The sequence below is a fragment of the Channa argus genome, chromosome 4 (genome assembly GCF_033026475.1).
Source record: "Channa argus isolate prfri chromosome 4, Channa argus male v1.0, whole genome shotgun sequence".
In the NCBI taxonomy this organism is placed as follows: Eukaryota; Metazoa; Chordata; class Actinopteri; order Anabantiformes; family Channidae; genus Channa; species Channa argus.
The window spans coordinates 16059465-16071481 of NC_090200.1; the positions used below are offsets into that span (position 1 = coordinate 16059465).

The window sequence follows — 12017 nt, forward strand, 5'->3', positions numbered from 1 at the left end:
GAGAGAAAGGGAGAGCGCCAGCAGTAGTTAGTTTAAATATCAAGTATGTTTACAAGGCTTTGAAACTCACTGAAGACATTGCAAGAGTTATATGGCAAAACACACAGCAGTCACTGAAAAATATTTATTCACCCACCAGCAGGCAAACATCACGATGCTATTCGATGCCCATGTCTTCAAAAGAATTTCAGCTTTGCCTGAATCATGAAATTTACCTCCTTAGAAGTACCTTTCTTACTTATCTGTCCTTTCTTTTAAAACCAGTGAGGGCTTATGGTATTAGGGTCAAAGTAAACATCATTTATCATCATTCAACTGCTAATACTGGCTGAAGGGCCAAGGGAAGGACGATGGATGGGCTGTGACAAAGGTGCTGTTGAGAAACGAATAGAAAGCTAAACACCTGCATGATCCTATTTCTGTTTCATTTGCTGACAGAACAGATCAGTCCAAAATCTCAGCATCCTCCAGAATTTTGCCCTCATACATTTTCAGCAAGACATAGATGAAGGTGGGGGAGTGAGAGGCAAGAGAATAGGCAAAAGAGAGGGAGCGAAAGGAGGACAGCCATACATGTGCTTAGATGTGTGTTTGCTAACAGAAGGACGCCAGCAAAAAGTACATGCCCACACACAAACAACACACACACACACACACACACACACACACACACACAAACACACACAGATACAGGCTCATATTGCAGGAGCAATTGCAATAGCAACAGCATACCCTTCAGTAGTTTGCTATGAGAAATAAAGACATCTCCAGCTGCCAGAAGCAGTTATTAGCTGTTACCATGACAACATAGCATCTTCTGAGTTCCTGCCGCTGTGACAGTGGAGTCGATGGTGCTCCTTTTCATGTCAACAGAGACAGAAATAGATCTAAATGGGAGTCTTTTTTGTCATGCAAGACACAATGTCAAATAATCATTCTTCACACAGCTCCTTAAACCAAAAAAGGTGGAGAAGTCAGCATTCGCTCCATCCCAGAATGTGCATATAGACCCACACACAGTTTGACATACCTGTTTGTTTTTATTCTCCAGGGAGATTTCATACTCGCTAGGACCCTCCCTCTTGGTTCCCTCCACATTCTGTCCACCACCAGAGGACGTTCCATCCTCCAGGCTGAGCATTCGTCCACTGCAGCGGCAATGAAAACAGAATTCTGTCAGTTCCCCCCCCTGACCTTCAAAACTCCACTGTTATGGGTGTAGGCAGGTCATCAACTATGTAGAGTGTGAAAAGGTTCATTAGACTACTAGTACTATATTGTCAGATTTGTTGCCCCACTGGAAGTTGCAGATGTGAAACTGTTGATGTGTGAGTGCAAAAAAAACAACAATTTTCCTTTAACTCATTAACTATTTATGTATTATTCTGTTGTGGGGCTGCAAAAACTAATATTGTCATAATTTGTCAATATTTTTCATTATGCAGAGGAGTGACCAGATTTATTATCAAAATAATCCATTAATGATTGGAAAAAAATCTTAAAAAATAAATAAGGCCATGAATGAGGAGTTTGTGACTTGAGCCCTTTTTAGGAAGTTAGCAGCTAATGTATTTATCAACTAGTTGTTGATAAGCAAACATTTCACCTATGAATTGTAATCATGCTTCCCTGACAGGGAAGGCCATGCCGTCAAAAGATTGAATGAATACGTTTACTAATTTATTTATGACATGTACTGGAGTCTACTGAAATTTGGTGGTTACAGCTCAGTGGCTGAGGCTGTGACTGTGGTGTGGGGAGACTTCAGAGGGAGCCACTGCTTGGTTTCTGGTATGGTGGCCCCCCTGGCGGAAGAGCAAGACAGAGAGAGGCAGAGAGAGAGAGACGTAGACTGAAAGAGAAAAGGAGGACGAGTGAGTTTGTGAAGAAACGAGAGCGGACAGATAAGTGGGAATAGGGGGTTGATATAGACGAATACCAGGATGGGTTGTGCATGGTGAATCCGTTTGAGTTATGGTCTGCTCCAGAACTTCAAATTAAAAATCTCTATATTTAAAAGAAATCAAAGGCTAAGTTTTTATGGGATTTTATGCATGGTACAGTACAGTAGGTAGAAAATAGGCCACGTCGTTAAAAGAATCATCATACACAATTGGATCTGTAGTCTTGATTTGGCACACCAACAATGTCCATCCAGATGTCAATGACATTACTTGAAGGAACATTTCAGTTTGCTAAATAGAAATAAAAACAACGTCTGAGAAATGCAATACAACAATAGACAAGCATATGCTCAAACATGACCTGCAAAAAAGGTAGAAGCATAACAAACTCTAATTCCAGAAATATTTTATAAATGTTCCCTGTGGACTCATGTCAAAGTGTCCTTGGGCAAGACACTGAACCCCAAGTTCCCGTTGATGTTTGCTCCTTACTTATAAGTCACTTTGGGTAAAACATCTGCCAAACGAATAACTGTAATATTCAAGTTTACCAGTTATCCAAAGTTTCTTAAAAAATAAATTTAGATTTATGAAACACAGCCAACTTGTCTGGCCAGAAAATACTGACATTCAGCACATTTTATACAACCTGGACAACTGTAAGCACAGAGGTATGATGCCTTCCTGAAAGGTTTTATAATGGTGTGCAATTATGAGTGTGTGCCTGATGTTGTGTGCTTGTGCAATCTTTCCTCAACCCAGATAATGCTTACTCTAATAATTTTTTACACGAAGGGGACTAGTGCTAAACAGGACTGGGGGAGAAGAAAAAGCCTGTTCATGATAAATTAATGAGTGCATCGCTAAAGTCCCTCTTTGATTGCTTTGAAAGTAACTATTCTGTGTCTCCAGCCAAAAGCCAGAGATAGAGAGAGGCCAAAAAAGCTTGGTCATATCTTTAAATGAGATAAAGTCGGAGAAAAGTAAGGAAAAGGAAAACTAGAGGAAAGGCCGAAATATACACAGAGCAAGGAAACAAAGATATGGTGAGAGTGGGTTGGTGTGTTCATGCTGGAGGCTGTCTCTATCTAGAACTCTATTAAAACACTGCCATGCCCCAGCGCTGCATCAGAATACATTAGAGTACATTAGTATACATTAGAGGATTTAAAAGCAAGAGTTGAGCTATTAATGCATCTGGACAGCAAAAAGCCTCTGTAATGATATGGGTGGTATACACTCACAATCACTCTCTTGCTAACACACACGCATCCTCACACATGCTCACATACATAGCAGCAACAAATGCAGTAAGCACACAACTCCTGCTCTGCCTGGAAATGTGACGTAAGTAAAGTAGTGAACATCTGTCGAATTGCATCACTCAAGCTCCCACAGAGACTTACTGTAGTGTACATACAGAAGCGAAACGCACACGGGCTGAGCAAAGGAGATGAAAGATACGGCAGGTTAGGCTACAGGCAGAACTTGATCTGGAGGTTAGGCACACACAAATAACATATAATAAACTACACTCCTCTACATCTCATCATCTCAGTTGGCTGTCCACTGCCGTTTGGCCATTAGCCCATCCAATCAGGACTATGTGGGTGTAGGAGTTAAGTCATCAGATCAGAGGGAAGAGGAGGATTCTAGACAGACAGATGGTGATATTACTAAAAACAGAATGAGAGAGAGACTAGAAAGGGAGGGATGATATAAGAATAATTGCAACGAGAAGATTAGAAAAGACAAGGTCTTCCAACATAGAGGTAAATAATGAGAAGAGATGTAACACAAGAAACGAACAACTCAAGGAGGAAAGCTATTACAGCAGATAAAGAGACAGACTTGACTGGGAAAGACTGGACTTCAAAACAGAGTACAGAGGATTAAAAGAAGGGAGAAAGAAAGGAGGGCACACGGCAATTAATGAAAAAAAAAAACATGAAAAAAAATCAGCTTTTCAAAGTTGAAAACAGAGCTCTACACATTCAAATGTCCCATAGTGAAATGTGATGTAATCATACGCCCTCATCCGTACAAAAAACAAACAAACAAACAAACAAAAATAGAACAAACTCATACAACAGAAAGACAACCCTGCCTACACATTAACATCTGGCAAAAGTTGCTGCAGTAGATTCTCCAAGTCAATGCATTTGCCTGTTACTATGGTAGTGGTAGCTGCTGCGTCATTGCTGGGTTGCCATGGGCAATTTCATATTGGCAATTTTTGTTCATATGTTATCTCTACCTTTCTCTCTTTTTCTTACTATACAGTACGTGAGGTAGCCTTAGGCTGTAAGAAGTATGGCTTTATAAGTATAGAACTTTTACTGAGCATTTAACATTCTTGCCGTGACTTCAGGCTCCACTCACATACTATACAGTGCTGTGCACGCACTAACACGATTTAGTTGCTCATCTAGATGACACTGTTTGACTAGTGTGTATATGTGCAGTATGTGGTTTTCAGTGGATTTAAGAGCAGCAGTAGGACTACAAACTGCGGAGAAAAGATGCTTGCGATTGGTGGTTTAGTCTGTCTTACCTGGATAAACCAGTGGTGTCTGCCTCTGGATGTTCAGGGGCAGGGCAGCAAAACTGATGGAGCACAGTCTCACTCCTGTAGATGGACAAACAAGAAGGAGGAGAGGTGAACGAATGGGGAAGGAAACAGGGGAGCCAGCCAGACCTGTAAGGATAACATTTCAGTCATTTACTTATTAGCTGCACTTTCCCTTATTCCCACTTTCCCCTTTATATTTATTCTTAGTCCAATATCCCCAAAACATCCTGGTGAGACTCTCATTAGACTCTTCTGGATTATTTCCATGGATTCTGTTTACAATTTAGCACTGATCCTGGGGTAAATACTATATGTAGGTCAGTTTAAGACAGGGAAAGCTTAGAATGAGAATAAGTGTTTATATGCTCATGTCCGGATGTTCTTGCCCGCACAGACGATTCATTAAATCAGTGGTGATTTAGCAAAATTCCTAAAACCCAATCTGGACAGATGGTTTACCCAGCTCTACTTCCTGCTCTTTTTCTTCTTAGGTTTGTCTCTCTCATTTCTCTCTCATGCATTTTACATTTCCATTCATATTTTAGGCATTTCACTGGTGCAATTTAGAGTGAAGCGAACAAAAAAAATACCAACACGCATCATGTGTAAGCTGGTGGATAGATCGACCCTTTGACCCTCTGGATGCTGGACACCCTCTAATATCAGAGAAAGAAAATGTGGCATGATCATCAATGTCTCACAGTAACATTTTTGGAAGGTGTGGGTGTGAGCGCAGTGTCACATTAGGTCCTTGCACAATGAGCTGAAAGAATTCAGTTGACAGTGAATTTCTTGGCTACGCTACAGTGGGTCTTCTGACTTGGGCACAGCATATTGCTTGTGACACAGACCCACTGTGACAGGCATTCAGAGTCAGTGCAAGACTCAGAGTGACAGTCCGAGCTATAAAAAGCTACCTTTTCACAGCAACTTCCACAGACTTAAAGGGACACAGATTTTTGCTTAAACATCTCAGATCAACACTCATCATACTCTGTTTCTATGAATAATACTCTTCCATCTGTTGTATCACCACACACAGACACACATACAAACACACACTCACTTGCTGGGAGAGATGGACAGACCTACTAAGGCTTATTAAAATCCCAAGTTAAAAACTCGAGTTATTCTCAACACAGTGGAGTAGACAAAATGAAGGGCTGTGTTACCATTTTAGCAATACAGATTTAATACTGAGGTAAAGGAGGCTCCTTATAGGATTTATCCCTCATCTATGTTCCTTCGCTGCTGTACAAATTCATTTTCTCTTGGTTTGAAGAGAAACTTGTCTAGTGTTAATGTTAATTCTTTGTTTTGATATTGGGAGATGAAGTGTAAGGGTGATCAAATAGATGAATGAAAAAAAATTATACACATAATATGTCTGATTACTCGATTTACAATATAAAGTCATACAATGACACAAAACCCTCAATAACAATCAGAAGAGGAGAGACAAAGGATAGGATCAGAAGGGAAGAACAATTCTCAAAACTGTTTTTGGTTGAAAATATTTCTTTTGATTGCAAGTAGCAAATATGTTTTTTTTATTGCACAATATTGCATAAGAATTAGCCTCATACTATAATTATGCCTTGATGACATCATTGTGGAGTCTTTCCTTTGATACTTAGCAACCTCCTTAAAACCTATACTATAGACATGTTGCCAAAGCCAGCTACAGAGTAGTGTTGTACTAGACAGATTAGGTCACACTGAACCACAAAACACATTTTAAATTGGACACAGACAAAAGAAGCAATTGTAAAAATAAAATAAAATGCTGGATAATAAATTCAAGAGTCCAAGATTAATCACTGCAAGAAGGATGGTTATTTGACAATTAATCAATAAATTGTGTAGAGAGCGATAAACTTCACTCTACTAAAGAGTCAACAAGCTAGCGAGCCACAAACCCTGTAACCCGAGGAGAAATATGGAACAAGACACAGACATTTCTCAGCTCCACAGTTATCAAATGAAACACAGAAAGCAAGGACCTGAGGACAGGACCATGAGAGAACTTACTGATGACAATGCAAGACATCCAGCAGTGACAGCAAACTTACAGTGTACTATAGAATCAACTAGCCAGCCAGATGAAAAGCAGGTGAACCAGTCAACAATTCAAACACATTGAGTGGATGACCATTGCTTGCAGGTTAGTGAAGAAAATGTGCCTCTGATCCAGAAAGAATCAATTAGAAAGTCAAAGCAAAGACCTGAAGACAACACGTCAAAGGGGAATCGGCGTGCAAAAAAGTCAACTTTGCTACTGAGATTTGGACTATCTGCTGCAAACACACGACAGCCACCTGTGAGTTTAACATCCTCCTTTAATACCACTAAACAGGCTGTAGTGGAAAAAAGATTACAATTCACTGTGCCGACAGACCCACAGTCCCCTTTGGAGACGGAGCCACAGTGTCCAGTGCCAACAGAGCCCCTGCGGTGACAGACCCAAAATCTCCTGCGTCGACAGACCCAAAATCCACTGCTGTGACAGAGCCACAGTCCGGTCTGTTACTGAGTGCTGTAAAGAATAAGCCACAGTGTGCTGTAATGAGAGAGACAGTCTGAGTTTTTAGAAATGTAACCTGCCATTAGAGCTAAATATGTTTTAGTTGTTCAGATGTTTCAGAGGAGTGCTGATACAAGCAGCTCTGCTATAACGGAACACACTAAACAGGGTTCACAATCCCAGAGTTCACAATCCATGCAATCATAGACAAGAAGGATGAAGAAATATCTCTGCTAGTTAAAGAAAAGTTCATTAAAAACTGCTAAAAAAAAACAAAAAGCCAAGTCAACTCTGGAGGTGCTTGTCTAGTGTTAATTCCTGCAGACTGAGCTGTCTAAAAAAGCGCAGGAAGATAGGCATGCTGCACTGAAATTGAAACCAGAGAAGGCTCTGAGAACTGAACGTTCTCAGTGGATTGAAGAGAGGTCCCGTTTACTAGATGCACACAAGGAGGAAATTTCCGAGTTGACAAAATCCTGGATTTAGAAGTTTGAGAACAGCAGGTTTCAGTGGATGAGAACATTGCAGCCACATTTAGCTTAAAGGAAATTTGGAAACAGGGCTTGGACAATGGCAGGTGTCAGTGGGAGGATTAGAAGTCCCGTCTCATGGCTGACCACCAGGCTACCTCATGCCTCCAGGAGTCCATCAGGGCCATCGTGGTGGGCATTGAGAAGGATAAGGATAAGAAACTGAAATCCCCACAAAGGAGAAGAAGAAACGTTTCCATTGGCTATTCAGGAGAAACTCCACCAAGCTGAGAGATCTGAGCTCCTATGTAACATTCTTATTCTCCATCATAAGGTCATCAACCACCAAGAAGAAGAAAAATATATGTGACAAAAACATAAGTAATTATGAATTTCTTGTAATTTTTTTCTTCGTGTGCACTGGTTTGCTCCCACAGTCCAAAGATGCAATGCATATTAGGTTCATTGGTGACTAAATTACCCATGTTATTTACAGGAAAATAATTTCTCATAATTTGGAGTCAAATTGGAAATATATATTTGAGGTTTAACAAAAACAAAATTTTAGATTACATATAAATTAATTATACCTCATTCATAATGTCAAATGTTTGTCCTTTTACCTGAGAGGAAGACTAAGATGTCTTAGAGATTTTCTCAAACTATTTTCCAACATAAACGATTGATATCTGACAAGTTGGTTGTCTTAAGTAATAAATTTAAAACAACTAGCGCAATAATTATGACAGGATGAAAGGTACAATAAAAATATATGTTGTCATTTATTTTATGTATTTGTTTTATTTTATTTTTTGTGATAACAGGGAGTGTTTCTGCAGCTGCTGAGATGGAACTTACAAGATAACTTTTTTAGTGTTTCGTATACATGTACTTTAAGTATAAATTTTTCAATCTCGTGTCGAAATGTCTTTTCTTCACAGTCCTCACAGACACACACACACACACACACACACACACACACACGCACACACATGGAAACTGTTCATACACATGAATAATTTGTTTTCCATTTAGCAGTATGTTTGCTGTGTTTTACAATCCAAAGGTTAGAAGTTTGCAAGTGGTGACAGTAAAGCCCACTACCTGCTGTCGTTAGGCCTAAATTTGTCAATGTTCTAATCTTTTATATGACAAATAGTGCTTTTCCTCAGCAGACAAGCAATTGCCTCCAGTTAACCAACTCCACGGGTTTTCAAGAATATCCAAAACTATTATGTTACACCTCAATATAAATTTTTCTTTGTTGTGCAGATCACTACTGTGACTAAAACTCCAGGAATATCCAACAAAAACAAAGTTAAATACCCCACTCAATCACTGAAGCTAATTACAAATGCAACTACATCAATGGGTGAGCCTCACTGCCAGACTCATCCTCCACACATCCAAATGTTGATGGATGTTAACATGTTAATTATATTTTAGAAAATAACAGATAAGTGAAATCTTGTTCTCTTCAAGATGGTAAAAAATAATTAAAAACGAATAAAGCTGTGTAGTCGGTTCGCGCTACTACCTCACTGCTAAAAGGTCCCCAGTTCAGATCCCTGGCGGGCTGCGGCCTTTCAGTGTGGAGTGTGCATGTTCTCCCCGTGCTTGCATGGATTTCCTCCGGGTTATCCAGTTTTCTCCCACAGTCTAAAGACATGCATGTTAGATTAAGGATTGTATTTCTTTTAGAGTGTGTTCTTTATAAATAGCCATAATAACAATTAATCAACACTGTTGTAACCTCTTTTTTAACTCCCCTGTGTTCAATCTACATATTTAGCATTGCTGTGTATTTAACAATGCCAACAAAAAGGTTACACACTGAAATACCCGTTCACTATCAGACTTAAATCATTATATCAAGCTGATATAAAACAGTATAATCACAAATTGCACAGATTTTATTCATTGGTCATGCAGTGAGGAAGAGGCCAGGTTGCTTTGGTCTCGTAGACATATATACACACATAATACTCTCACGCACACACCAACACACACACTCAGCGAGTCCATCCATCTGTTTGTACAAGGCACGCACAAAACGACCATCCGCCTCCCTACAACGCATACAAACAGAACAGGTGAATTTTTTAACAGTACATGCTGCCTGCTGTTGGCCCATGTTCTCACTCTCTCTCTCTCTCTATGCTGTGTCCTCTCTCACACCATCCCTCTAGCCCGTTTTGTTAGAGTCCCATAAATGTAGTGCTTTTCATCAGCCAGTATCCAGTAAAGAGAATAAGGCCAGTGGAAAGAGGGAGGAGGGTTGACATGGAACTAGAATAGCTCCATTTGAACCCAGAAATTTACTAGTGCGTTGTGTATACCTTCCACTGCACCACAGCCTGTCTCCCAGCTGTCCAACCAGTTTGTCCGCAAGCAAGATAGATAAACTGGGATGACAGCCACCCCAAATGCACCCTTTTTCCTTTTAACTCTTCTCTGTTTTGGTCTCTCCCTGTACCTGTTTCACTCTCTAATGAAACCTCCTGTCCTGTTCCCACCTTGTCACTCTTTGTGTTTTTATTCCCCATCTCTCGTGCTCTCTTTTTGTGCCTCCTTCCTTTTTGCTGGTCCATTACGATATCAGCCTCCAGCTCCTTCCTCTAGACACCTCCAAGGGCTCCATCAAAGACAACGACTGAGGATGCATCTCTCTCTTTATATTTCTCTGCCTTGTCCTCTCTCCTGAGAATGGCTGATTACTGTTCGCTCCACAGGCTAAGTGGGGCAGATATGAAGGCTCAGCTGGATAAAGAGAGACACAAAATGAGTGTAGGAGAGAATTCTGTCTGTCCCTCACGTGAATTAGCAGTGACACAAGCCCACGTGTTGTTTATCTGTAGGGCAAACAAACTAAGCTTTATTAACCACTCACATAAATGCACACAGTAAAATGTAAGATGCAGAATTTTGTCAAATATGCTAACACAAGCACCTTCACATACGCACAAAAATACACATAATTTGTAACACAGAAACTGCTGAAACACACAAATCACTGACAACAGGAAAAGCAGCAGGCGGATCTTAACTTTAGTCAGTTTCTGACAGTATATGGAAGGTAATGACAGGAATATATATCCTCTAAAGCCTCACACACACACACACACACACACACACACACACACACACAATCACCTCGCCTATAAGGCTTGCCCGCAAGAAAAACACAAAATTAGGTGTTAAGCTATTGATTTTATCCAGATGGACCTAAAATCAATAAGAATTGGGGGATTTAAAGTTGCATCCAATGACACGGTGCAGCAACGGCAGTTTGAAGGCCAATAAATGAACCACTAGCCCACTCTGGTGATAAGCTGGTGGACAGCTCCACTGTTTGTGCCTGCAGCTCTTTTTTAATAATTTTTTTTTTTTTTTGAATTTCTTCCTCCCTTGTAAATCTAATTTAAACTAGGAACCAAATGTGTTGTTCTAATTTTAGTCAAAAAATAATAAATAGTAAATGCAGGGTAGTCCATTGGTGAGCACAACCATACCTGTTCTTGTGTGTGGGCGAACACACAAACACACCCAAGGACACACAACTCAAGAACTCAAGAGGAGGAATTGTATGACAGGTGAGTTATGCACTTCAGTATTAATATCAACACTTTTCTGCACTCCTCTGCTGCTCTTAACTCCTCCTCTATTCTGTTCTGTTCCCCCCAGCGGAGGTGCAGTCCCAGAGAGACCAATCAGGACTCCTGCTGGGATACAACTTACAGAACACACTTATACAGAGAAAGAAAAAGATCGAGAAAGACTGTTTTCTCTCATTAGATGGTGCTGATGTACTATGAGGCTCTGCTTCTAAGCAGGGGGTGGTGGTACAGTATGTGTGTGTGTGTATGTGTGCTCATGTGTCTTGTGTAACACAACAGGATGAGAGGCCCAGAGGTCCCTTAAGAGATTCCAGATCCAGTGCAGTAATTAACAGAAAAACCAGTAGCACCATGGACAGCGACTGGTGGTGTCTCATCATTGTACATGAAGCTTCCTCTGTTTCCAGCCAATATTGATTTTGCATTGAGTACATTTCAAATGCACAATTAAACACACACATTTTTGTCAGCTTTCTTTATGTTTGAGAAAATTAATTGACTTAATGCTAATGCCTTCCCTATCGCCCTATCATAACCTTTACCCCCAACCCCTAACCGTAACATAAGCATATAACCATCAAACAGGTTTTTGAAGGTGTGTGTAAAAGTGAGGACTGGCCAACATGTCCTCACCTTCATAGTCTAAAATCTAAACTGGTCCTCCTATAGCAACACACACACACACAGACACACACGGCAACACACACACACACACACACACACACACAGACACACACAAACACGCACACACACACACAAGGGTATAGGGCTACAGCTGTTTATTATGTAATGATCCAGTGATCGTGATCCAGTTTCTCATTTAAATAATCCACCTTTCCTCTTCTGGCTCTGTACTCAGCAGAAACTCACAGATGGAAACTGGAAATTTCCAAGCGTCTTCTTCATTAATTAGAGCCCTCAATCTTCAGG

At 40.4% G+C, this 12017-nt stretch overlaps 1 protein-coding gene across 3 annotated transcripts in view; it reads right to left on the reverse strand.

Annotated features, from left to right (window-relative positions):
* The window catches only part of iqsec3b (IQ motif and Sec7 domain ArfGEF 3b), a 31240-nt gene that overhangs the window by 17947 nt on the left and 1276 nt on the right, over positions 1-12017 (reverse strand). For 2 of the 3 annotated variants that reach the window (XM_067500222.1, XM_067500223.1), the window contains exons 2-3: positions 4459-4533; positions 1031-1148 (exon numbers count right to left, since the gene is read on the reverse strand). In XM_067500222.1, coding sequence (XP_067356323.1) covers positions 1031-1148; positions 4459-4533 — 193 coding nt within the window. Of the gene's footprint in view, positions 1-1030; positions 1149-4458; positions 4534-5070; positions 5133-12017 lie in introns of those variants that run through there. The other variant, XM_067500224.1, reaches the window with a different exon arrangement.